The sequence below is a fragment of the Atheta coriaria genome, unplaced genomic scaffold (genome assembly GCF_025399875.1).
Source record: "Atheta coriaria isolate IRGN ID8LTWV9N9 unplaced genomic scaffold, Caltech_Dcor_3.1 hic_scaffold_6_pilon, whole genome shotgun sequence".
Classification (NCBI taxonomy): Eukaryota; Metazoa; Arthropoda; class Insecta; order Coleoptera; family Staphylinidae; genus Dalotia; species Dalotia coriaria.
The window spans coordinates 1-27,996 of record NW_027045448.1 but is presented as its reverse complement, the minus strand read 5'-3'; the positions used below and the strand labels follow the sequence as shown (position 1 = coordinate 27,996).

The 27,996-nt window shown below is 38.6% G+C and overlaps 3 protein-coding genes and 1 long non-coding RNA gene across 4 annotated transcripts; 1 reads left to right on the top strand and 3 right to left on the bottom strand.

The window, feature by feature from the left end:
• Positions 1-45: 45 nt before the first annotated feature.
• Ac13E (Adenylyl cyclase 13E) lies at positions 46-11,458 on the bottom strand. The gene is made up of 5 exons (XM_065304919.1): positions 11,041-11,458; positions 10,619-10,957; positions 4,203-5,449; positions 3,114-4,147; positions 46-3,053 (listed from the first exon to the last, which is right to left on the bottom strand). The coding sequence occupies exons 2-5, from the start codon at positions 10,912-10,914 to the stop codon at positions 1,314-1,316; spliced, it is 4,317 nt and encodes a 1,438-aa protein (XP_065160991.1). The 5' UTR covers positions 10,915-10,957; positions 11,041-11,458; the 3' UTR covers positions 46-1,313.
• Positions 5,509-8,786, bottom strand: LOC135793814 (dynein axonemal intermediate chain 3-like). The gene has a single exon (XM_065304920.1). It carries the CDS (start codon positions 8,488-8,490, stop codon positions 5,629-5,631), a length of 2,862 nt encoding a protein of 953 aa, XP_065160992.1. The 5' UTR covers positions 8,491-8,786; the 3' UTR covers positions 5,509-5,628.
• A 487-nt stretch (positions 11,459-11,945) lies between the features above and the next one.
• lva (lava lamp) lies at positions 11,946-21,033 on the bottom strand. Its single transcript, XM_065305720.1, is given in 7 exon segments — positions 11,946-12,148; positions 12,208-12,374; positions 12,450-13,705; positions 13,708-18,998; positions 19,177-19,275; positions 19,321-20,732; positions 20,894-21,033. Coding segments are annotated over 6 exon segments (8,289 nt in total). The 5' UTR covers positions 20,717-20,732; positions 20,894-21,033; the 3' UTR covers positions 11,946-12,068.
• A 54-nt stretch (positions 21,034-21,087) lies between these two features.
• LOC135794327 (uncharacterized) lies at positions 21,088-24,722 on the top strand. Its single transcript, XR_010548869.1, has 3 exons — positions 21,088-21,358; positions 21,506-21,550; positions 24,691-24,722. It is a non-coding gene; the product is annotated as an uncharacterized lncRNA (long non-coding RNA).
• Positions 24,723-27,996: the final 3,274 nt, after the last annotated feature.

Here is a 27,996-nt window from a genome sequence, read left to right as displayed (position 1 = left end):
AATGTATACAGCTTGTGCGCGTTGTAGATACATTAATAAAAATCATTAAACTTAAAAAAGGATCTATTTTACTTTTATTTGTTTTAGCATATAGTTGTATGTACAAATTAGTTTGTGAAAATTACGTAATTCAAATGTTCAACTTTCCAATCATAAAGTTATAAAATATCGCCTACATACATCAATTTTTTTTCATGTGACACCCTGCAATGTAATATCAACGCAAAAACGTAAATGCTTCAATAAATAAGTGCATGGCATCCCAAGACAAATACATTCATTATATTTGTGATTTACTTACGCGTTATATGTTAGAAAGGCAATTTTCTATTATATTCCTCCCGTACCTCATGTTTTAATATATATCCCTGACAATGCAACAAAGGGTATAATTTGTTTCTTGTTCATAGAAAGGCACTTTATGTAAAATGTTGTTGTAGGACCCGAGAGAAAACATTAAATAACAGATTACATTAGATGCTTTTGTTGCCAATTAAGAGCTCTGGAATGTTAGGGTTTGGATCTTTAATCATTATTAATCTCCTTCGGTATTTGTCGTCGTTTTCATTTCATAAATATTTGTTTGGTGTGTCGGTCACTTCAGTATCAAATAGTAAAAAATCATTAACTTATGCGCAGTCCGCCATCATATGTACGTCTGCACAATTATACAATATTGTTGAAATTTCAGGAATATTATCTACTATAATATTCGACTAGTAATATATATATATACATATATAAATCAACTTCAATCTCAACGTACGTCCACCCACTCGGCCTATACACAATTGTCTTTAATGCACTCTAAAATTCTATTATGGCAATCACAAAACTCCATTATCAAATTGGAATAGTTTAGTTGGTACGGTTATAATATACTGTATGCATTCGTGCAACAATACAAAAATCCCTAACTATTGAAATAGTTCAATTTTACAATATATAAAATGGTCCACGTTTTACTTTCGTCTCTAACAAGCTTTTTAGTATTTGGTCACAATTTGGTTTCATTTTAAACTTCAGCAAATTATCATAAACGCTCAACGTGTTAATAAATAAAAGCAAAGCAGTCTTTTGATTTTTAAATTTGTGCTCTGGCAAGAATCGATTTCAGTTTCACTTCTGTTTTAAGAAATTAATGTTAGTAGTGTTAAAACTCTTGCACTATGAAAATTTTTCGCTAGTAAATCCCATGAGAATAATAAAATATATAGATATATAAAAATAACCGAACTGATGTTTTGTACTTTTCCAAAATGCACCGTTAAATAACAATGATGAGTATTTAAAAAGAACAACATTCGGAATGTTCACATCTCGACGATATCGTCGGCGTCGATGTCGTGCAACTTGTGCGAGTACAAATACACGTTCATGTTGTCTTTGCCCTTGACATAGACAGATCCACGGTGCTCAAATTCGTATCGCTGCCGAAGAATATCCAGACAGTGCTCACCCACCTGGATGCGATCATTGACGCCGGTTGAGTCCATGCGCGATGCCACATTTACCGCATCTCCCCAAATGTCGTAATATAATTTCGTTTTACCGATCACAGCAGCAGTAACGTCGCCGAAATTATAACCGATGCGTAGAATCAGGTTGAATTCTAATAGGTTTCGGTTGAAATTATCGACGACCTTTTGCATGGCGATTGCAAAGTCCATAAGAGCAAAGAGGTGGTCATGTTCATCATTTTGTTGTAAACGCATTTTGGAATTGAGCCCACTGGCCGCCATGAATGTGCTTCCAATCGTCTTAATTTTCTCCACGCTTTGAAAACGTGGCAGTGTCAATAATTCGTCGAAATCTCCAATAAGTTCGTTAAGCACTCGTAAAAATTCCTTCCCACCTAAATAACTCTCATCGTACATCTCGTTAAAATTTACGATGCTGGCAAAAATAATAGCAACATTTTTAAAATTCTCCGAATATTTCGCATTTTTCTTGAGCAGCTCGGCCACGTGCTCCGGCACAATGTTGTATATCAGCCAATCTGCTTGATTCTTCAGACTCTGCACGTGGTACCGATCACGGTTAGCCACGTAATTAGCGTGGAAACTCAATCGATAACAAATTTCAAATTCTCGATTTAAAATCCATACCAGCACTAGCAATAATAATAAATCCATCAATATCTCAGAATCGAAGATAAAATTCAAATTCTGAATGCGGCTATGGTCGTTGATCACTCCCGTGGTGTTAAACTCACTGCCGTTATTGTTGGTGCTAAAGTTTAAAAACTGATTAAAATTCTCGTCGTCCAGTGGACAATTTAAAATTCCACCAATAAAACAAGTACAACACAACGTTGCTAACAGATTCTTCATCCAGCAGTTCAGTTGAATAAAGTTGCAAAAGTGAATGAGCCCTACAAAGAGCAGGAAGCCGTATAAATATTCCCCCATCATCAAATCGTTCTGGAGGATTTTCGGGCAGTTGAAGTTGACCAACACGGAAATCAACGGAAGACTTACTAAGATACCGCCGAAAGCGTTCCAGCGATACCACTTCTGAATAAAATTGAGATAAAAATCACAAAGGAAACCCACGCGGGGGAAACAAATGGCAACCGCGCATAGCTGGATCAAAACGAATATGCAAAACGTACAGATCCAGAGCGGTGACGGAGTGTACAGTAAGAACAGCCCGGTGGAGACAATAAAAAATATCAACGCGGAGACAAAAATATCAAAGTACGTGTTCAGCGTTGTGTTGGCCAGTGTGGGCAGAGAGTCTGTCGGAGTGTGCATGGCATGTACATTCGCGCGATAATCGTGCTCCATTTTTTTGTTACAGAAGAATAAACTAATCGGACAGAGCGGTGGTTTTATAAAATACGAACGACGTGACTTGGAGTTGTCCTGCACGCACTTGATCAATTGTCGATCAGATTGTTTACGTAAACTTTGAATCTTGCACTTTGCTGGAAAAGGACCTGGTAGACGAGAGGAATATTGAGGAGAGTTAATGCTCGACTGACTAGAGGTGAAGTAACCACTAACGCGATGGTGAAAGGAGTCACTGGTTGATGGCAAGCGGTTTTCAATCTAAAAACATTTTAATATTATTAAAATGTTGGCTTCACTTCATTGAACAGTGGCACTAACCTGCATTATACTACTTCGTCTGCTATTACTCTTGATCCCTGAATCCTTTCTGCTGTTTACTGATGGTCCAGTACTGATTTGATCATCAATCATCATACCTGATAATCTTCCACCAGGTACATCCAAACTGCTCTTTTTGTGACGCTCCAATTGCCCAACGGTTACAGTCGCACTCCTCGCCCTTTCCGATGGCATGAGATCATTGATTGGTGATTTTTCGCGTTTAGATCGGTTGCTACCGGCTCGACTTAGAAACGAGAACTCGTTCGGTGAGCGGCCATATTGACTTCGATAACTACCCGTTCTGATGAAATGCGAAAACTCGCTCGGCGAATAATCAAATTGTCCAACGTCGCTGCGAGACTGACTGATGTAACTCTTCACGTCAATGTAATCCTTTGGCTCGTGTAAATACAAACCGCTCGATGCTGCCACACTTAATTCGGCCATAATCGGGGGATTGTCGTTTTTCGTCTCAATGATCATCGGTATTTGCGTGTAGCCAGTTGTATTTTCAGGTGGTTGCATGAATGCATTGTCATCGCCCGTGGAGCTGCGTGACGGGCAATCCTGCGAAATCACACATTCCGGTTTTCCGCCACTTTCGGATCCTTTACGTAGGAATTTTGGAATTTTCCAGTTTTTCAATTTCACCGAATACCGCCCCGATGATGCCGTCGACGTTGGCGTTTTAATGTTTTCATCTTTTTTCTCGGTCGGTTCCTGATCCTGTTCGTTGTCTGAGTCAAGGATGCTCGGCAAACTACTGGCCTTGATTTTACACGTATCGGGTGATAGCAGGGAGGGATTGTATAATTGTTGTGGTTTGAGGAGTGAGGATGCAGTGGGCGCGTCACAACAAGAGAGTACGCGTGGTCGCGTATGCGGTGAAATGGATGGAGGTGACGTAGGAGGGGAAACAACAAGTTGTAATGAAGTCGAATTTGGTTGAGGTCTATCAATACCCTTAAAACTCCCATTGTATGAAGACAAACGTTCCGTTTTTCTTCCGGTAACAAAAAATGTTTTGAGACCTGCAATAAATTAGCTTCAAATATTTAAATTTCAAGACGATTTTTTTATACTAACCAAAAATCTGTTCACCTTCTTCTAGAAAATAAGAATCTGGAAGAAACTTGCACGTATTTTCCGAAATATGCACAAAACCTGGTTTCCCCGTGGATTCCATCCGGTTAGCCAAAGTGACATCGTTGCTCCAAACGTCAAACTTGAAACGCCGCGTGCCAACAATTCCACAAAGTACGGTGCCGGTGTGCACACCCACGCGGATATTAACACCTTCGTTTTTTTCTTGTTTTATTGCCTCGATCATGCTCAAGCCCATCTCGACCGTACATTGCGCATGATCCGGTCGTGGTTCCGGACATCCCGAGACACAATAATAACAATCTCCTAAGGTGGAGATTTTCTCGCAATTGTGGAATTTGCACAATAGGTCAAAACGCTGAAATAAATTATTCAGAATTTCTACGAGTTCTTCGGCGCTTTTCGAGCTGGACATCTTTGTGAAACCCACAATATCAGCAAACAGTATGGAAACGTTCTCAACACGGTTCATATTGAATGGTCGAAATAATGTTTGTATGTCATGAGAATCAGCCCCGCCATTCGAATTTCTCGGTTCCATCCCACTGCGCGTTAAGTTTTCGTCTTCGTTGAGTAACCAACTTGCAACTTTCGGCGGCATTAGTGATTCGATCATTTTTTCCTTCAATCGCTTTTCGCATTCTAGTTCGCGTCGCACAAGTAAACTTTGTCCAACCTTCATGAACGTGTTACGAAGGCGGACATTCGTCATGATGAGGATGTGCAGGCCTATTAAATGGATACAGGTGTGCGCCATGCAGCGTACAACAACGGTGACACCATCACAAGCCTGCTCGTTGAAACTGTAGGTCAGCAACTCAAATAAGACCGAGTAAACAATTCCCAACAAGATCGAAATGTATAATCTTAGCGGCATGACCGTATATATCAATAGCAGGACTTCGGTGCAGATTGAAAATTGTCCCAATGGTGATATATCCGGTGGTTTGCCCATTTCTCCAAATATGACATTCGATGATATGAGCGACACGAAGAGCAAGCTGAGTACACATAAGGAAATGGCAACGATTAACGAGATCGAGAGCATATATGAGGCAAAGAACTCGGTATGCGTCAACAGCAGGACAATCACAACAAGGAGCATTAAAGTGGCGAGAACAGTGCAAGATATTGACCAGTACTGTTTGGATGCAGAAGACGACCAGCACGTGATTAGAAAATACGCCAGCCATGACAACGATGTTAAGAGGATGTACCACAGGGCGTATCTGAAACAATCATTTAAAGTTATTGCAACAATACATACAATTTTATATCAGTTTTATTTTATTGCAAGACACAAGTAAGGAGAGCAACAAAAAATCATTAATGCGTGCAATGAACTTCTATCGCGCATATGTAAAACTATTCATTTCCTTTATTAGATTTCGCTAGCTCGGTAAAGCCTTCATAAATCCTTCCGCGAGCGTCGACGCTCTTTTGGCGCCCAAAATTGCCGCCGCTTTTCGCCCAAAGCATGGCGCAGAACAAACGGCTGCCGCTCTGCCTGCTGTATGCGGAATCGATTCTTTGTGATGAAAGCTTTCAATTCCGCGAGAATCAATTCGTACTCGGCCACGACATGCTGCTGCTGCTCGTGCAAAGCTTCTTGTTGTTCGCCGTCGGCTTCAAATTGCAGATTTACCGCGGTGTGCTTCAATTCTGTTTGTTCGCCGGCGGAAAGGGGCGGTGCTAATGCGGGTAGCGCGTGTTTATCTTCGTTGGCGCTCACAAATTGCGGCAAATACGTCGACAGGTTTGCGGCGAATATCGTCATCGCCCGGCTTGTTATCCCACGTTGCTTCCGCAATAGTCGCACTTCCTCGGCGCGAGCCATTTGTATCGGAACTTGCAACCGTAGCGCTTCGTCCAGACTCAAATTCTTTTGATTCAGCACCGTATCGATGGCGTATTGTGTTTCCAATTGATTGAAAGTCGGCCGGGGTTTTACTGTTATTATCGTCTTATGTTCCGGTGCTCGTTGAGACCGCCGCACTTTTCTAAGTTGAGCCAATTTCTGTTCCTCAAGCAGTTTCAATTCAGCTGATTTTTTCTTCTCGTTGCGCTTGTTAGTCCAATTAATCCAAGAAGAATAACACTCAGCAGAATTCTCAAAGATTTTTCGGGTGCTTTCGGTATCTTCTGCTGTATCTTTGGCGCAATAATTAAGTATTTCGATATAGAAAATAGATCCGCTTGTATCACTTAATATTACAGTAATTAAATTTAATTTATCAAAAGTAAATTCTAAAATTTCCTCACTGCTGATGCAGATTTTTTCCAGGTAGGTATTGCTTTGAGTGGAAAAATCCCAAAATTCTAAATAACCGTCGTTACGAGACAAGCAAACTCCTCCAGCAGAGTGGATCCATCTTCCGTCTGTGTACTTGACCCCAGGCGAGGAGCAACTTCTCGCCAAGACCAAATTTGCGCGCAACCAAATCGAGAACGCTCTGCCGCCAACACTCAGCAGAATGTCGTCGAACTCTGGATGTTTTTCAATTCTGACAATTGGACCATGATGTTGGACAGCATCATACAAATATTCTTCGAAATTATTTATGGATGTATTCCATTTGAAAAACAATAATTCACCTAAATATGTACCTAAAGTTATTTGTATTTCGGAATCGGTGTAAAAATATGCATTTGAGACTGGTTTCTCAGTCAGTTTGATCTCAAAGTATGGCTTTAGTTGAAACAATGCTGAATTGTCTGCTACATGGTCAGTTTTAGGCAGAATCCGGTTTCTAATTACATCCCACTTCGATGATTTCCACTTAGATTTTCCTATACAAGGTTTAACGAGATCTAAGGGACAATTCCATAATTTCAAGACACCGTCAATTCCCACAGTATAAAATTGAAGACATAGAGGGGGAAAGCGGCCAAACACTTGATGATTTAACCACTCTATAGCACCAATTCCATGTAGATGAGAATCCTCAATATAAGACATGGCAATTGGTTTTTCTACTCTTAAATTAACTATGTCCCATGACCAGTTAAGCAACCCACATACAAATTGGTAGTGTTCATTATCAGTATTGTCATTATTATCAACATTGCAGGTCCACATCAACACTTGCCCATTAGAACAGCCTCCCAAAAGAAAACCATTTTTAAATTTTAAGCTCGTGACATTATGACCCAACGTATCCATTAATATTTTAGGTTGTAAAGGATCTTCTGTACTCCAGACAAGGACCACATTAAAATCCACTGCACACTGTTTCACTCTCTGTCTTTTCGAAGCCCTCCATGATTGGTCACTATACGAGACCGCCATGTAACCATTCGCCATTTCCACAATCGAATTAACCATTTTATCCTTACATCGTAACACATCTTTTAGTACTATTTTTAAATTATATTCCAGTGGAATGGCGGGCCGATACGGAATCACACCAGAATAATAATCAAGGGAGTAAAAGTTAATGTGCGAATTGTGCAAGAAAGCTTCTTCAAGCACGCGTATTTTCTTGCGCAATTTATCACTGAAATAAATGGCGAACTCTTCGTCCGGTGCAGCAATTTCCGGATAAGCAAACTCGTACTGCGTCCAAGTGGTCTTCGGATATTTAAGTGGCGTTTGCGTGCCTGCTTCATTCGTGTAGGGCTTGGCCTGTACGTAAACGGAAACGCGGCGTTGGTGAACGATTGCCTTGCGATATTTTTCGGTGGTAACCAGTTCCGTATAACAGCCATTTTTGCTCACTTCCCGGGCAGGGCACAACCTCAACTCTATAGTTTTATACCGAGGATAAATAGTCTCCATTTCAACTTTGGCTAAACCCCGAAAAAGGCTTGGTTTTTCAGCATTTATATATTCCTCAGTTGCAGGATCCGCTTGCCATCGATGCCTAGGGTGGCGGATTATTTGCGAAGTTACACGAGTTTCGAGCCGTTTTAATGATCGAATTGTTTCCTGTTCAGCTTGAGGCATGATGCACAATTGGAAGCAATCGTCGTGCGTAGGCGTACGTACCATGAGCAACAAGGTTTCGTCGTTTGCCTCATCCACTTCATCCTCATCAGCGAATTGATCTTCGTCAGTATGCTCATCAATTTCGCGAATTGTTTGTTGCCCCTGGGGTTTGATTCTTTCAATCAGCTCCTCACGAATCAATAGACCCCTTTGTACCCTTGTGTAAGGATGGCGTATGGTCACCGCGTCCAATCCAAGTCTTTTGCGTACCTCCAGCGATAAATCGCGTAACAATATTACACCGGGTATGTTAGTTTCGCTTTCCATTTTGTTAGTAAGCATCCAACTCTTGATAATTTCACCTAACCGACTGCGCGAAGAACATTGATCAAAGTTTATCCTCGCAAACTCAGGCGTCGCTAAGCAACCACATAAACAGTACGTTGTTGGTGTGAGTAAACAACGCGTAGTAATAAGCGCGCATTGAAAATTTTAATTTAAATACAACCCGCTTGCTTCCTTCCGCTTCTGCATAATACCTCCGCCGTTCGTTAAGGACAAACTAATTGCGTTTCCGAGACTTCTGGAGGCAGCGCCTGGAGTTGTGGGGAACCTGTGTCGTCAGCCGCATCGGCACGGAATGCACACGCAGCGCGGTAAGCTCATAATGCGTATGAAAATATTGATTTTGCGTGTATGCGCACAAACAGCACAACACACACACGTAAGGTCACCGCTGGCCTTGTTTACGATTGCGTTCATATCGACAATCGACGAAAGAGGATTGTTTTGATTCATAGAAGGATTTACGAACTTGTAGGTATAACACCACACAACACTCAAATAAGTTAAGCAAATGTTTTGTGCTATTCCATTAATATCCCATGAAGTCTATGTGATATTGTGCGGTACTAATTGTATTTTTTATAATTTATGGAGCGTTTAATTATGGCGATCTGTACCCTGTCGATATACAAAGTGATGCTCACATATAATTATGCAAAGTTTGCTTCAATGAAAGTTCATATCAAAACACCCGGTATGTTTTATTCACCAGGTAAAACAAAGTAAGCTCTAGCTCACAGCGCTGCACAATACATGTTATAATGAACGACTGCATTTAATTTTGCGAAAATAATGAAATTCTTGTAATTTTATTTCGATTTTTAATGGATTCCAAGTTAAATGCTTTAATCGAATCTATCTCCGAATATCAAAGCCACAGACTTTAAGAGAATCTCCTAAGATGTTACACGCATGAATTAGCGCCTTCATAGAGCTCAAAAGCCTTGCCATAAGGGATTAAAGTAAGAAGGTGTAGCTAGATTGGGTGTAGACACTGTGCGATCGGATTAGAGTATCTTGACCTAATTGATCAATTATTGATTCATCAGCTATAAATACTACACGGATAGATGAGGGGAGAATGAAGTATACTGACTAATCTAATTAGAAACGATATACTGATGTTAGCATATTTTCGTAATAAGATTGTTTCTAAATAGTTTTGCAGTTAAAACTTTATGCTTTAAAGATGTAGGTGGAAAAAAATAATTATAGTGATCCACAACACTGTTTCGACACACTCTTCACCACATTTCCAATCTTCGTACATTACGCGGGCGCGAGCGCACATTGTTGGATTGCATCGCGTTGCGATCGCGTCAATTTGCGCATGTTTATGTCAGTAATTCAATAAACACCGCACCGGACGTGCAGGGACGGCGAAGTCAACAATCCGCCGAGAGAAGGGAGCGACAAAATTGCAATCATAATAATATTTGCTTTTAATTACGCTTTGCCCTACCCAACGAATCAAATCGAAAACGATTAAATTAGGTCCTTAAAAAAATATATAGCAAAAAAAAAACATGGCGAAGGCATACAATAATTTTTGCATGTCATTTTTAAAGAATTTTGATCTTGTTTCGGTCATTTTTTCGATTAAAAAAATTGCGCGAAGAATCTGCCTGTAATTATTTTCATTAGGATTGCGTTAATTCACAAAATTGCGGCTTAAGATCGATATTACGCGACGACTAGACCAGTAGAAAGTGCACAAAGCAACTCATTAATACTTATTAATGTTAAAATCACAGTATATCAAAATATATCGCTATATAGGCACCACATGTGTTCAACGCCGCACTTTTTTGACATGCAACACTATAATTAATTGAATGCTTGATCAATATTGTAGCTGCTTGACAAAGCCAAGTGTATAAAGCGGTGTGAAACAGCGTAAGTATTGGTTTCTCTGATTGTCTTAATAAACTTTCTCCCTACTTGTGTCCCAATGAATAAGCATGAATAACTCAGGAAATATAAAAAAAACACGGCTTGTGAAAAAACCAACAAATATCTATTGCACAAATTGAACATAAATTCACACAATGATTGCAACAAACAAAATAAATGAAATGTCAAACACAAATTGACAATATTATTTTCAATATATAAATATAATTACCTGAACTTAAGTCTGTTGTGAGTGGCTGAACTGGTCCTGTACTGCTCCTCCAAATCATCCGAATCAAATGTTGGATCCCACCACGACTTGCCAGCAGCGCGCTCGAAGGGAATTGGGAAACACTTGCCCCAGCAGCCGGATTCCTGCGACAGACGTGCCAGGTACATCTGCAGCTGTGGCGCAAATGAAAGCTGAGCAGTGTCTTCATCAAAGACATCAGAGGATTGCTGCTCTGGTTCATTGTAGTTGGCTGAGTCTGACTTGGTGAAGCTGACCGTCGAGTGTCTCTTGGACATTGTATCTTTTCACTAAATATACTTTCGTTCGTCTACATTACGCCTGAAACATATGATTGAATATGTTTAAACAACGACATGGGAAAGTTAGGTTAAGTTAACTTTTAAGACGATATGTAAACAAACCTCGTTCAGTCGAATTTCGATAGTTTTTACGTTCTTGTAGATTCCAGCCCTACGTTCATTTTTATCTGCGCACATTTTGAATCGAAACAAATTTGCTCACTTTTCCGGTCATTCTTTCCGAGGCCCCTATCGCAATTTTGCAACTTATCACGGTGAATTCACACACGGCAACGCGAAACGCGTAAAACCACCACGTCCTTAATCGCGCGCGGGTCGAAAAAAACTAGCGCAACGCGAACATGTGTGTTGCGGGGCCGTGGTCGCGCTGCCCAGAGATTAGAAAGCGAAAACGCCCGCCCGACTACGGCTGTCCGTCGCGCGACACTCGCTTCTCAGCGCGTCGGCGAGGTGCGTGAACCGCGGATTGCGAGCGTACCTGCCGCCACCACCAACTGCCGAAAGCATAGCCGAGAGACGCCGTTCGCCGCTGCGTCCTGTAGCGAAAATCGGACGGGGGCGGTGCCGCCTATACGCGCGCCGCCGCACTCCATATGAAAATTAATCTATTTCACAAACGTGTCCATCACGAAAGTTTGCAGAGTTTTAAGCATCCCCATCATCTTAAGCATCTAAAACTAGACCTCATTAAAATGAATTTATTATAAATCATACTTTGTACATCTTAGTGTACTTAATTTCTGTTTTTGTGTGCGGCTTCGATTTATTTAGCGGCATATGAACTCGAACATTATCAAAACATCGACGGTGTAATATGGTAAGTGTTTGCAAATATTTGCACTCGTAATAGAAATGGATGTATGCTCAGGTAATCTAAATCGATGTTTTACACGCTGATCCACTCGAGAACCCGAATATCATTCACGGATTAATGATTAATTGTTTTGCGACGTAAGTAGCTTCGCAAAGCTTTTTTGTATCAAACTACAAAAAGCACTCAACATATGTACTTTCCAACAATTCACTTTCTCATATATTTACATTATTTAGCTATAAAATACTTTTTACAAATTATGGAAATAAATGCGACTGTGGGGGGAGGCACTATATAGTTATTTCCAAATTGAAACTCAAGCGTTGTTTACCTTTGGCGTGCTAGTGCCCCATAACCAGTTGAGCAGCACCTTGGAGGGGCTCTGTACGTCGCGTGCTGTAATTGATAATTAAGTACACCAACGTGATGGTTAATAAATTTTTGTATGAACTTACATAGGGTATAATTGGCGTCGCGTAGCCTGGCCTGAGCTTCAGCCGGCAACCTGGACACGTCGTCCTTGTGCTGTTGAAGAAAGGCCATTTGCTGCAGACGACGTAATTCTTGCTCATCCACAAGTGTTTTATCTTTCTTGTATCCCACAACCTTTAGTTCCGTTAACCTATATGAAAATTAGGAATAAAATATTAATAACTAATTAGGGATCTCCACTCTAGTGTTGATAATAATTTCATACTTATTAGCTAATCCAGCCTCCGCTTGTCCTTCCTTCAAGAATGCACTGTCTGCCTCCGGTGTTCCAGCAATAGCCTTTAACGAGTCAACGTTCAAACTAGTAGCACTTGTTTCTCCCACAAGTGCTTCGTTCGCGCGAATTGCCTCGTTTTCCCTAAGCGCATTCGATAATCGAAGTTGAAGGGTGTCGCGCTCCTCCAATAGCTGCATCAGTTCGACAGTGAGCTCTTCACAACGTACGTCACGTTGATGAAGCATATACAAAGCCAAATCTAACTCTGCCTTGGAAGCCGCATCAAAAGGATCTTCCTCTTTCTGCACTCCTTCCTTGATAGAATCATTACCGGGAGAAGAAGCAGACTCTGCAAACGTCACTTTCTTCTGCAACTCTTGGGTGTTATCCAATTCTGCAACGAGTGCATCGTAATTCCGACTTTTTTCGTAAATATCTTGTTGAAGTTCTTCAATTTTTAGAACTTGACTTTCGATTATTCCGTTCAATTGTGAAATTTGTTGCTCGTAGGTAGCAACATGTCCATTGGTTTCTACAAGTTTATTCTGTAATGTTGCATATTCCACTTGGTACTCTGCAAGTTGTTTGCTTACGCCTTCAAACTGCTCTCTATACGCTTCAATTTCTGAATCTTTTGTTGCAATCATTTCGTCTCTGGTAATTTCGGTTTGATTCAATATTCGCTTCAACGCGTCATATTCTTGAGACTTTGTAGACAATACGGATTGACTTTCCAACAATTGATTCTCCAAGGCATATTCATGTTCACGACTAGTTTCCTCAATCAAATTGTTAAGTCGCTGTATTTCTGTGTCCTTGCTCTGTAGGTGATTACTCAGCACCTTGTAGCTTTCGATTTCTTCATTCAGACTGCCGATGTGTAGGTTGTTTTCCTGCAATTGCATCACATATTGCGCGATCTGCTGCTGTAACTCTTGCACGTTCGTCTGCAGTTGAATCTTGGAGCTGGCATCATCGTTTTGTAATTGTTGTAGGTAAGCCTCAAGCTCTTGTAGGCGATGTTCTTTCTCTTGCAGTGTGCCTTGCAAAGTGGTAACTTGCAACAACGATTCTTCTACCTTTGCCTTAAGTTTTTCATTTCGTTCCTTTTCTTTGGAAATTTCGCTTTGTAGCAATTGATTATCCTCGATCTGTGACTTGGCCTTCGTTAATTCTTCAATATTGCACTTACATTGCGTAATCTCGTTATCCTTCGCTTTTAATTCGTCGCGTAATTTCTCAATTAATTCCCGCTTGCCCTGTCCTTGTCTCCGTGCTGCTGAAGAAGGGTAGATAGCTCTTCGCTGTCGGTGTTTATGCGCCCTTCGTAGTCGTGCAACTGCTTAATCAAATTGCCGTTCTCTTCTTGTAGTCGTTCAAAGTCGGCGTCCTTTTGTTGAAGTGTCTCAGCCAGTTTGGCGACGTGCTGTTGAAGCGTGGATATTCGGTCGACCTCGTTACGTATCTCGGCGTCGACGTTGCGTCGTAGCTCGTTATTTTCATTGACGAGCGCATTGCACTTCTCCTCCATTTCGTGCAGCTCTTTGCGCAATGATTGCTCCAACTGCGTAAATTCGTTCTCGCGTTGATCCACGTGCAGCTTCCAGCTCTCGGCAACATCATTACCGCGCTGATCCACGTGTTGCGCCCACTCCAAGGCTAATTGTTCGCTTGCAGCCACCAATTTCTGCTCATACTCCGACCCTTGATCTATCAGCTGCTGCTTCAATTTAGCGACTTCCTCCAATTCCACCTTTAAATTGGCGATTTCTTGTATCAATCCTGCGCTCTCTTGGTTAGTTGACTGCATTCCTTGCAACTGACTGCGTAAATCATTCAGTGTTGTCTGTAATAATGCATTCTCAGCAAGTATATCTTGTTGTTCCTTCATCTTATCCTCTTGAATTTTATTCCACGTTGCCTTTTCAGTTTGTAAACAATCCAATTCAGTTTTTAATTGCTCGACATCGCTCATGTTGATCTGCAGTTCATCGATTGTTTTCTTCAGCGATTCAATCAAAATACCATTTTCCAACAGAGACGCTTCCAATAATGTTTTCTCTTTGTAATTTCCCTGAAGCGTAACGCCAAGTTTCCTCAATTCTTCTTGAATTGAATCGCGCTCGTCACTTATTTTACTGCATTCGGCTTTGTGTGCATCAATCTGAATAATTAACTTAGCCTGTTCGTCTAAGGCGATTCGAAGTTGCTCCGCGTCAACTTCATTGGGCACAATCTTTGCTCTGGCTTCAGCCTCCTTACGCAAACGTGTCTGTTCTTCCAACATTGCCTGCAATTCTTCATTATCTAATGTCAATTCTCTAACAGAGACTTGTAGTTCTTCCAACTTGTTTTCTGACGTAGTGTTATCGGTCGCCAGCGACGCAACCGAAGTGTTTGAAGAAGTAGACACCACCTGCTCCCCAAAGTCGGAACTCCAAGCAACTTTTTCCAACTTGATTTGCAAGTCGCGAACTTGTTGCTGATAACCCATCACTTCAATATCTTGCTTTTCTTTCAATTCCACCATCCGTTCATTAGCCGCTGTGAGTACATCTACCCGTTTAGCAATATTCTCTCGCTCGTTTCGTTCCTTCACCAACTCGGCATCCGCTTCCTTCAATTTCTTCTCCAAACCAATTATTTGCGCTTTTAATTCATCTTGGATAGTATCTTCAAGTCCAAAATCATCTTTATCCTTTGCTTTAATCTTGGCAATCAACTGCTCGTTGCGTACCTTGAACTCCTTCAATTTTTTTATCAGTTTGCCTGACTTGACATTCGCCTGATGAATTTCCTCCAGGTGTGCATCTCGTTCAAGATTCAACAAGCGTATCTTTTCTTGAAGATCACTTGGCGGCGTCGACTGCACCTGCGCCTCTTCCACCTTGGTTTCCTCTACGTCGAATCCCCATCCGTCATCGTCGGCAAACGCTGACGGATTGCATTCGTATGCACGTTGCTGTTCACACAAGTCCTCAGAAATGTTCTGCGAGGAGAAACATTGCTCGGGGTCCTTGGATGGTTGGAACGGAATTGACGGTGGAATGGATACTTCACCACCGGAGACAATTTGTGATTCTAGATTGAATTGTGAATTGGAACGATCGCTATTGTTGACATTCGAAGTTGCAATCATTTGTTGCTCCCGTTCGTAAATAAGTCGCCCGAGTTCTTCTGAGAGTTGGGCACATTGAATCTGAGCGTTTTCTTTCTCTTGTTCGGTGTTATACACTATAAACTCAAGCGTTTTAATCTTCTGTAGTAATTCTTCTTGAGTGTTTCTTGTTTCATTCAAGGCTTGCACAGGAACCACGTCATGCTTCACCATTGTAGGTTCTTGATTAGATTTTTCTTGGATGAATGCAAATGGTTCAGATGCTGACGATTCTGGCCATTGCACTTGATGTTGCTGCTGGGATTGACGTTCGTTATTTAATTGTTGCTGAAGATCATTTTTTTGCTGTTCCACACTATGAATTAATTTTTCCAGTTCATTGTTACGATTTAAGGTTTGGAAGTTATTCGCTTCCACCTGCTCTAACATATTTCTAGCAAAATCCAACTGTGTTTTATAATCAATTATTTCAGCCTCGTCTTGTTTAATACGCTGGTCCTTTAGTTCTAATTCTTCCTGTAACCGTTTCAATAACTCTTCGTTTATCTGTAAATGTGTTTCTTTTTCATGCATTTCTTGTTCCAGTTCTAAACTCTTAGCTTCTGTATTATTAAATTGTTTTAACTTTTCTTTTAAATCTTGAATTTCCTTATTGAGGCTAGATTCAATTGGATTTTCATTGAAAAAATCAGCTGGTGATGGAACATAATTCCGCTTGAACTCTTCAAGTTCCTGCAATTTACGATTTAGTAATTGCTGCACATCGTCAGGACTTTCGATATCTTTTTGTACATCTTTTTGGAATCGAATTGACGCCTCGTACTCTTCCAGTTGGCCTAGAGCCTTCTTATGTTCTTGTTGCAAATCATGATATTTGTTGATTGTATCCTCGAACTCCGTCTGTTGTTGATCTAACTTGCTATTGAGATCCTCCACAGTACGTTGTATATCATTCTTAGTCTCTAACAAAACCGAAATTTCTTCACGTTGAATTTCTAATTCTTCCATCATCTGTTTTCTTTCGGCCGCAGAACGTTGTAGCTGTTGCTGAGATTCATTCTCAGCCTTCTCGAATTCATTTTGAAGAGTAGTAAAGTCCATATGAAGTTTTTTCAATTCATTGTCTAAATTTTTACACTTTAACTCCATGCTTTGCTTTTCAGCCTCCAAAGCATTTGCAGCTTCCTGATTCTCTTCGTAATGCTTGATACGATAATTGTATTGCTCAACTTGCTTTTTGTAACTGTCTACTTCGGCAATCATCTTTTGATTTTCGCTTTGCAATACAGCGTTTTCCTCCTGTACCTCTATCAATTTTTCCTCAATCCTTTGATCCTTTTCTGCTAGAGCTTTTAAACGATTTTCTAAATGTTCTCCCTTTTCTGTGGCTTCCATAAAGCTTGATTCTTTAATTTCCAGCTTGGTACCAAGGTCGATTGATCTCTGCTCTAAACTTAGTCGACGTGCCTCCACCTCTGACAAACCTTCTTCTAATCTGGATGCTTTTTCTTTATACATCTGTAGTTCCTGTTCATATGTCTCAATAGAAACCTCCTGTTCATGAATCTTCATCTGCAAAGCATTGTTTGAAGTTTGTGAATTGTACTTTAAAGCTTCAATTTCATCATTTAATTGCAGAATCATATCATTTTTCTCATCAGATATTTTCGAAGAGCGTAATGATTCCATTTCACGATTTAAAGAACTTATTTGCGACTCATATTCACGAATTATATTCTGCAAATCTTCAATCTGTGCTGAATAAGTATGCAACTGAGTAGTGATTTCTTCATTTCTCGTCATTATCTGTTGATTTTCTTGGTGTAAATTTCGTTCTTGTTCAATAATATTCAAATATTCTGTGTTCTTGGCAGCAAACTCTTGTTTAAGACGCTGTAGCTCACTTGACAACGATCCTAATTCTGCTTCCAACGAAGATATTTTATTTTGTTTATCGCAATCTGCAGACTGTTGTAATTCCATACCCTCCTTAATCGATAATAATTCATTGTATTTAGCTTCAAGTTCCTTGAAATCAATCGTCTTTTTCTTTAAATTCGCTGCGATTTTCTTCATCTTCTCAAGTTGTTCTTTATTCTTAGTCTGTAACTCTTGAATCTTCACTTCAGATTCCGTGGTTATTGCTTGATTCAACAATTTTTCATTCTCAATTTCTTTTTGTTTCTTTTCTAAACGAACACTTTCGACTTCGTTTGATTTCTCCGCCAGATTAGTTTCGATAAGTACTTTTTCTTCCTGCAAAGAGTAAATTTGATTTTCCAACGTCTTGATAAGTTTGCATTTTTCATTCAATTCCTTTTCATACTCATCTAAGCTTTCACCAAGAACTTTAATTTGTTCGGTTTTATTTTGTTGATGTTCTTCCAATTGCATCTTTAACTTTTCATGCTCCGCGTTCAATTTTGTATTAACATCCAGCACTTCTGCATATTTAATCAATTCCTGTTTATTGTCCTCGATAATCTCAATGTAATTTTGGCTAGTTTCTTTAATCTCGGCAAATTGTGCAGTTAATTGTTCGTTTTCTGCAATCAATCTCATATAATTATCTTCCAATTCTTTATTAACATTGTCATCTCGCACAGAATCGGTTTTTTCATATGACAACAATTTTAATTGTAAATCGTTGATTTCATCTTTTTGTACCTGAACAAACTTTTTATATTCTTCAACTGCAGAATGATCTACAACGTCACTTGAATTTTGTTTTTTAAATTCTGAAATCAGTTCCTCATATTCTTCAAGTTTATTATCTAAAATTTCTTTCTCAGTTTGAAGCTGTTCATATGTTTCTACCAAGACATCCCTATTGTTTTCAACTTCTCTTAATTTCAGACTCAACTGATTATTTTCCTCAGTCAATAATTCTAATTTTTCCATAACTTCTCGTCTTTCAACAGTGAATAGTTCAATCTTCTGCAGCAATTCAGATGTTTCCTCAGTAAGTTGATTAACGCTGTCGTTAAGATCACCGTCCACATTATCATCTAAATTATCCATGCTTGTTTTCGGCAGTAAGCTCTTTTGGTACGCCTCCAGCTCCAATTTCTCCTGCTGCGTTAAATTCTCGACAATTTCAATACTCTCTGCGGATGATACTTTCTCAGTACTTAATTTTTCTAATCGATCGATCAACTCTGCGTTTTCTTGCAGTAAGCCGTCATACTTTAACTGAATTTCTGATTTTTCAGTCTTCAGTGCCTCTAATTGCGTGTTCATCTCAACTATTTTATGTTCCAATGTTTCAATAGTAGTTTGTAATAACTTCTTTTCCTTTTCGAGTGATTCATATTGTTCTTCAAACTGAACAGTGGACAACTCCTGCTTGACTTCGTCGTTTGTCATCTGCTCCAGTTTATCACGCATTGCTTGGAGTTCTTCTTGATATTTTTTATTTTCTATTAAAAACAATTAAAATTTAATAAACACACATATGAAAAATGATACAAAACTACCTGTTTTATTACCGCTCATCTTTGAAATGCAATGAATTCAGAAAATTTTAACTTTTACGCAAAAATTAAATTAAACTTTTCCAAATCGCACAAGCAAAAATATGAACTTTTTTGTAATTACCTGCTACACTGTTGTTTATAGTGGTCTCTTGGTCTGCTAGCTTAGTTGTTAAGTCTTTGATAGTGGCTTCCATTACACCTATATTGGTGGATTCTGGAAATAATGCAATTATTTTAAGAATTACCATTTGAATTGCACATACCTAATTGCAGTTGTCCTTTTCCTCCTCTAAGTCAACGATTTTCAGCTGTAATTTCGAATTTTCATTTTCCATCTTGACCAGCTCGGCGTTCACGTCGCCAATCTTCTTAAACTCTTCAATTTTTTTATTCATTTCCTTCAATTTGCTCTTATGTTGGGCTTTCACCTTAATCATGTTTTTATTTGCTTCATCTAGTTGTTGCTTCAGCCTATTTAACTCGGCATCGTCTGTTTCATGGACAATCGTTTCTACTTTAGCTACTTTTACAGCAGATTCACGCTGCGTGTTCAATTCTTCTGTTAATTTCAGAACTTGATCTTGATGCTGTTTCTTCAATATTTCAATTTCCGCCTCTTTATTATTCAATTGTTTTTCTAAAGCAGTTATCAGCGCATTAGATTCATCATCTGCCTTGGATGTATCTGGTTTTGATGGAAATTTCCCTCTTTTACTTTTTCTATTTTTAGATGGTGAGCGCCTCGACGGAGAAACCGTCGGTGAAGTTTTCACCTTCTCTAATTCATTAATTTTTACTTGTAACCGTGATTCATTTTCTTGCAACTCTCTATTTTCAACCTGCAGCCGTTGAATTTCGATGGATTTATTGTTTAAATCTGCTTTAAGTGTTGAATTTTCTGCCTTCAAATGTTCTTCAATTTCAATAAAGTTTTCCTGCATGCGTCGCATCTGCACCTTCGTGTCTTCCAGCGCGTCCAAAGTAGATTTGCCTTTTTTACTCAAATTTTCAGACATCAGTGTAATTGCTTTGGTTCTGGCATCAATCACAGACTCTTTTTCTTTCACATTTTCTTGTAGGTCTAGCACATTCCCCTGTAGCTTAGATATTTTAGCATTCATTTCATTAATGAGTTTATCTTTGTTGAGTAAAATGTTGTACAGTTCCTGAGAGCTTAATTGTGGTGTGTAGTCCACTCTTTCATCAAACAAGGAAATATTGAGTGGTGTCTGGGATAAATTGATTTGTTGCTGTGAATCATCCAATTGTGCTTTGACCTGGGCCACCATTTCTTCAATGCCTTTCTGGTTTTTGCCCCTTTCAGCTAACTTAACTTTGTTTTGCTCCAACTGTTGTCTTAGCAATAATACTTTTTCATTTGCAGGGGTGTTCAACTTGGTCACCTCACCTTCACAATCTTTCTCTTTTGCCAAATTAAGCCTCTTAGCTCTAGATTTCATTTTGGTTAGAGTGTTAGCATATTCTGCTACCTTCTCCTGTGTCACAGTTGTTGAGGTCTGATCAGTCTTTTTCATGATCTCCTTGAACTGTGTAATGAGCATTTGCTGCTGCTCAAATTGGTCCTTCATTTCTTGTAGTTCTTGACTACTCGGTGGTGTATTGTCAGATCCTCCACCCGGATCGTCTGTACCCTTCCACATGCTGGCTGTGAATTACCTAGAAGAGTAAAACTAGCAATGACCGTAAACGTAACTTGCAAAGAGAAACATAGCATATTGTAATGTCATACGAAAAAGGTGAGGTTAAGTCGATGTGATATAGTTAGATTAAAATAGCGACAACAGCTCATGGCTGCCTTGATCACAAAGTAGTAATACCTAATTTTGGCACCAAAAATATTGAGATAAAAATGTTGGTTAAAAAACAATATTTTCAACACCGAAACGAAAGCTAAGGGTAACTCAGTCGGTGAACTCAACGGCCTCCACGTACACACCATATTTGTTTTGGTTTTGACGTTTGTTACAGTGCTGCCAACTGTTGTTTACCAACACTGTGCTTTGCGTCGACGCCATTTTCGCACGCCAGTATAAATTCGTCCGTCGTGTAGCACGCGTCGCTCGTCGTTTTATTCATAACTTTGCGTTCTTACAATATAAAAACGCTGTTTGTACTTAGGTTTCCATTAAATTAAAGGTTTGCGCCGTGATTTATCTGTTTTATATATTTACTGTCTCAAAATAGTTGTTATTGCCATTGTTTTGAAAAACGAACATTGTGCACACACACTTTGGACCTTATCTTCGGCGGTTTTGAAGAAGTAGTATCATCATTTAACCTCGGTAAGTCAAATTTATTGCTTCATGACTACCCAGTATCAAATACCACCCAGTCCTCCGTGGATTATCTGAATATCAGAGAACCTTGTTTAAAAATTAGTACAAGAACTAAAACCATGCAAGAAAATTGAATTTTTTTGTTCATTTTAGGGCTTATGCTGCTCTGGAATGATTACAACACACATCAAAAGAAAGGTAATTAACTTTTCTCTCTTATGAATTTCTTATTTCGGTTTACATATAATTAAAATTGTAGTCAAATCAAATTTTTGTGCGCTTGTCAATCCGGTAACGCCACAGAAAAATGACAGGTTTGAGAGAACTGCTGATTGCAATTACAGTTTTCTATAAAACAAAGTGATTTTGACAGCCACCACTAGATGGTGCTCGTAGTTGTAGGCAGATATGCAATTTTCTTTTCGTCATTATTTCGTGGTCTGACAGATGGCGCTGCATGTTTGGTATGTCTATTTTAGTCTGCATTGCAAAAATTGAGAAATATCGATGTGTGATCAGATCTTAAATATCTCTTTTAGTTTACGAGATATTCGCGTTTGAATAAAATGGCCAAAAATGGAGAAATGTCACTTTTTAGCACTTTTAGTAGCGATTTTTGACCTTTTACTGTCGGAAATATAATTATTTTATACTTTTATCTGATTGAGAATTTTCCAATCTTTCATAATCAGCAATTCGTGGGTTGCTATCTCTTTTAGTTTAAGAGATATTAATTTTTGAAAATCGTCGAAAAAAAGTATCAAGCACCACCCCTTGGCAATTTTTTTCTTAAGAATTAAAATTTCATCTCACAGATTTCCGTTTTAACTATTCCATCTTATAGAGATTAGTCCGTAGATTAAGACGCTGTGATCAGATTTTAAATATCTCTTTTAGTTTACGAGATATTCGCGTTTGAATAAAATGGGCAAAAATTGAGAAATGTCACTTTTTAGCACTTTCAGTCGCGATTTTCGACCTTTTACTGTAGGAAATATAATTATTTTATACTTTTATCTGATTGAGAATTTTCCAATCTTTCATAATCAGCAATTCGTTGGTAGCTATCTCCTTTGTTTTAAGAGATATTAATTTTTGAAAATCGTCGAAAAAAAGTATGGCAATTTTTTCTTAAGAATAAAAATTTCATCTCTCAGATCAGTCCGTAGATTAACACGGCATATAGACCCAAAACGTGGTACTTTGAATACGGGCGGCCAAGCCGTAGCAGTAGTGATGTGCCAACACGGAAAAAAAACAAAACTCGATTTAACCCGAGTTAAAATTCACGTAACTCGGGTTGAACTCGAGTTAGGTACTCGAGTTAACCATCACTAGTCTGCAATTTATTTTCACTCCGTCTTATTTTGTGTCATGTGTTTTGTGACGTTTGCATTTAACTTATTGCATTTGTGAACAAAACTGCTATTCCTTTAGACTAGGTGGTGCATGCACATTGTCGCGTTCGTGTGTCACACGGACGCTACTATCTATGCGCGTGACCACTCACTGCCTCATTGACAACTTCGCACTGACACACATGCGCGCCATACTGTTTGAAACACTTTGTTGTTTTGTGAGGTATTATAAAGAGTCATCAGATGGCGCAAGGATGTAGTATTAACTGAAAATATTCCAACGAGTGCATTTTGTTTTGTTGCATCGGTGCGATAACAGCGAGCACACATTCCACACTTTCGGCTCGTGTTATTCTTTGATATAAGTTGGCCAAATTGCGTTATAGTTCCTGATCGCCGGTGGTAATTAGTGTTAATAAACGTGTTTGATATGTTTTCAACTATTTATCGCGTGTGTAATCTTCTAAATTCTAAATTTTGCGTGTTTAATTTATTCACGTGTTTCTGAGTCCGTTGCCGTCGGGCGACGGGCGACGGCCGATGATATTTTGTGCATGCCAATAATTAATTGACTGTGCAAAACGTTTGTGTCATCAACAGAGGAGCATGGACTAATGTGCAACCTGGTAATTATTGTCATTCTTATCATTATTATTCGAATAACAAGAATTTTAATTCAATGATTGCGTTCCGACGGATCTAAAATTTATTTCAACATGGTTGAAAATGATGTCTTGTTTAATATTTATTTCAAATAATTTTCATACTTTATTATTTATGGAAAGAGTTTGCCGTGTACCTAGATTTTAGTTTAGCTCTGCGTTTTGTTATTTTTCTGTTGTTACCAAATGACAGCAAAATTAAAATTGGAAATTTGAAGTTTTCTTTAGAGAAGAAGAGTAGACATTCGGCAATTGTATTTGTTTTGAACGATTTACTTTCTTATCTCTTCCGCCGCGTGAAATGCAACGCATGAGATTCCCGTATGTTGTCTTTGAAATTCCCTCATGCCGTATGAAGCATATTCTAGTTTAGCTTAAATTCGCACACAAGGTGTGTCATCGACGCGCCGCCAGCTTTGCGCATCTATTGCGCTGTCGCTGGTTGCGCTGCGTGTCGTGCTCAGCTCAATTTTGTGCCGGTCGTTGATTGTGTCGTACGTGTTTCTCGCGGATGTTATCATTTTATTTTCACTTTGCAAATCGATAAATCGCATTTATTTCGATTGTGCATCGACCGCATATAGTTATTACATACATGTTTAGTGTTCCATTAGTGAAGAATTGGCTGGTGAATATACAAAATCGTTATTTTCTTTGCGTTTGTTGTGCGTATTGCAAGATGGCCGCAAACCTATAACTTGTTTACACTGCACGCTCGCGAGATACGGGTGCGGTATGACCCTGCATCGTTTTGCTACGTGTGTTGCGATATTATTTCGTTTAATTGCGGTCTATCTCTGATTGTCATTGTGTGTGGTATTTTCCCCGGAAATATGAACAATGTTTTGCAGTATAAACCAAGAAAACGAGTAGCAAAGATGCAAACGTTTTCCTTTCTATATTTAATTCACCCATTCGTACATGCATTGTTCGGGAAGTCGTTGTTTGTCGGATTAAAAACGAAATCTTACCTTTGTGTGTTGTGAACAATGCTTATCTAACCATATCTATTATTACTGTATTTAAATGTGATTTACCTTTAGTTCGTGCGACCTAATAAGGACCATTGGCAACCAGCCATATAGTTTAATAACGTATTGACAATACATATTTTCGCCGATTGTTTTGCAGAAACTTTTTATGCAGGGTTCTCGGCGAATTCCTGTTAACTATCCAGTATTTGTTTGTGTATAAACAAGTTTCGAGTTGCATTTATATTTATCATATTTTACACTTCGCCAGAAGTTTTATTGCATGTTTTGTGTCTGCCTTATTTTGTGCGCACTCAATGTTTATCGTTTCTCTTTCTCTGTTTGAGCAATTGCCTTCGAGTTCCGATGCCGAATCACGAGCTAGGTAGAATGCAGGTTGATTCGCTTCGTCAGTCGACTCCCGATTGCGGTAAAATAAATATTGACACCCCGCCCGCATTTCCCCTTAACAATGTCATTTATTTCACAGATTTATCATCTTCAACTATGAAGTCCCTGAGTGTTGCAACGAGTGAAATACTGGTATGTGGTATGTGTAACTAAGTGTTTGTTTGTACTTATCCCCACGTGTGGTGTTGGTAAAATGGTGCGCATCATTTTAATCATTGAACGCAAGCCAAAGTACACAAAAACTCCAGGCAGGTGTTTAGAGTAAATTCTCCATCGGGTTGTATTTGTTCAGCAGTAAGTGACTCCGATTCAGGGTACTTTTACGAGGCCAGCGGTAAAGTGATAATTCGCATGAAAAAATCACCCTTTCTCGTGAAATGTTTTGTATTTTTTTTTTGTGTTTGCGCGCGATCTTGGCGGCTTACAAACGTCATAAAATAATTTGTGTGATTTATCACACGGAAGCGTTGAAATGTCATTTTTGTGGCTTTGATGCTAATTTTGTTTGTTTTTGGGTGTCTAGCAGCCGAACAAATTGCCCTAGGACAACGATTCTTTCATCAGAATGTGAGTAATGGATTTGTTTATCATTTTTCATAAATAATTTTATTAACAGTTATCCGCACGGGAAACCTGCAAAAATGTCATTTTGTGGCTGTTATATACTAATTTTGTTTTGTTTTAGGTGTCTAGCGGGCGAACAATTGTCTAGGACAACGATTCTTTCATCAGAATGTGAGTAATTTGTTTATCATTTCATAAATAATTTCAGTATTGATTATCACACGGGAAACCTGCAAAATGTCATTTTTGTGCTTCGATATGCTAATTTTGTTTGTTTTTAGGTGTCTAGCAATGAACAAATTGCCCTAGGACAACGATTCTTTCATCAGAATGTGAGTAATGGATTTGTTTATCATTTCACTGACAATTTCTGTGATTATCACACGGGAAACCTGCAAAATGGAATTTTACATTGCTTCTATATGCTAATTTTTGTTTGTTTTGGGTGTCTGGCAGCCGAACAAATTGTCTAGGAACAACGATTCTAACTCATTAGAATGGTAATGAATTTGTTTATCATTTCATGAAATGTTTGGCGGTATATGGAATGCCATTTTTGTGCTTCGATATGCTAATTTTGTTTGTTTTGGGGTGTCTAGCAGGCGAACAAATTGCCCTAGGACAACGATTCTTTCATCAGAATGTGAGTAATGAATTTGTTTTATCACTTTTCATAAATAATTTCTGTTATTATCACACGGAAACCTGCAAAATGTCATTTTGTTAGCTTCGATATACTAATTTTTGTTTGTTTTAGGTGTCTAGCAGGCGAACAAATTGCCCTAGGACAACGATTCTTCATCAGGAATGTAGGTAATGAATTTGTTTTTATCATTTTCATAAATAATTTGTGTGATTAACACACGGGATATCTGCGGGGAAATCTCATATGTGTGCTTCAGGGAAATGCAAATTTTTTGATGATTTTTGGGAGGTGTCTAGCGAGGCGTTGAAATGTTTAGACAACGGTCTATTATGATATTGTAGGAATTGAAATTGTTTCTCATTCTTGTAAATAATTTTCATGTTTCATGCAATGAAAGTAAATTAAATTGGATTATTTTAAATATAAAGCAGAAACATTACAATTTCGTCTTAATTCGTTTCAAGTTCGGTAATTCTACCCCAAAACTAGATGGTGCCACTATCAGGCGCTCATGTCAGCCTAATATTTTGTTTTGTTCCGCCGCGACCAGATGGCGCTTTCATGGAATTTAGTTTGAAATCTTTACTTTATTTTTTGTTTAGTTTTTATTTTAACGAAAAATAACGAAGTTCGATTTTTGTGCTTTGAACGCCCTAATTTTTTGGTTGTTTTTGGGTGTCTAGCGGGCGAGCATTGATATCGTAAAACAATCATTCTTTCTGATATTCAAATTGTATATGTATAAAAAATATATTTATTTATTAAAATTCCATGTGATTTTTTTGGATGTTCAGTTTTTGTTTTGAGTTTAACTTGTTTCGTCCTGGGGCATCTTGAAACTGTTTTGGATTAATTTAGCGAATTAAATATGAATTAAAGTCACAAATCACAGAGTATCTGATTTTGCATCTGTTTGTTTTAGACGTCAAGGAGTTTGAACGTCTCGGTGTACGAGATCGATTGCAATCGTGCCTGCATTAAATTTATTGAGTATTGAAATTCTTTATCATTTTCTTGTCGCTCGTTCGTAGCGCAAAATGCATATCTACTTTCAGCATTTAGTCGACCGGTACGATATTTGGTTTAGATTTTTACGCACGTGTGTTTGGTTCACCAGTCGATCTTGTAACTGGATTTGCGCGTTTCTTGTGATTTTAAGTGTTAGTTGAGATTAGAATCGATCAGCAAGATAACATTTAGAATTAATGGACTGGTGCGGCGTGCGGTTATTTGTGAATTATCGCGCGTGGAAGCCAGGGTGTACATTTGTGCGCGTTTTTATATGCCGTCGTCCGTCCGGATATCTCGTTGACACAGAAGAGGTGTTCTTACCTTTCCAGTTTATATATTTTTTGTACATTTTATTAAATAATTCAAACATTGAGAATATAAGCACAGATTTGTTTTTACGTGTGGAATGAAGTCCGTAGGGAATCTAATCCATTTTCAGTTTGTGAAGATTAAACATTCAAGTAAGTGTAACTTGTAACTTAAGTCACTTTCGTGAGTCGCATTGAACACATGTACTTAAATTTTATGTAACAGAATTAAATTTGTATATGTACTATCTTTTAGTATATGAGTTTGAATAAAATATAATTTTAATAGTATATTTTGAAGCGATTATCTATCAATGTTCTATTGTCGTTTTCAAATTAGATCGCCATAGTGAAGCAGGTCTTACGATTTGTTTAGCCGCGCACATGCAAGCAAGTACTACTTTGTAAAGTTCGACCGGGATAATGAAATTAGCAAAGCCTATTTTCTACGTGGTTGAAAATGGAAACAAATATACAGGGTGTTACAAATGGAAAATTTACTATGAAAACACAAAACATTTTAACACTACAAATATCATTCGTTTTCACCCGAGGAACAGGGAAACTAATATACAGGGTGTCACAGAAAGAAAATTCAAAGTGTAAAAAGGAAAATTTTAAAAACAACAGTTAAAGCAAATCTTTCACGGACACGAAGGAAAATGAATATACAGGGTGTACCAGAAAGAAAATCCCAAGTTCAAAACAAAGAA

What these genes read in the sequence shown, in the direction of transcription:
- LOC135793814 (XM_065304920.1), bottom strand. Translation starts at nt 8,490, where the DNA reads ATGCTTACTAACAAAATGGAAAGCGAAACTAACATACCCGGTGTAATA.
- Ac13E (XM_065304919.1), bottom strand. Translation starts at nt 10,914, where the DNA reads ATGTCCAAGAGACACTCGACGGTCAGCTTCACCAAGTCAGACTCAGCC. An exon ending in AGAAGGTGAACAGATTTTTG is followed by an intron (nt 4,148 to 4,202) that starts GTTAGTATAAAA and finishes AATTTATTGCAG; the next exon opens with GTCTCAAAACATTTTTTGTT. An exon ending in GACGAAGTAGTATAATGCAG is followed by an intron (nt 3,054 to 3,113) that starts GTTAGTGCCACT and finishes AAATGTTTTTAG; the next exon opens with ATTGAAAACCGCTTGCCATC.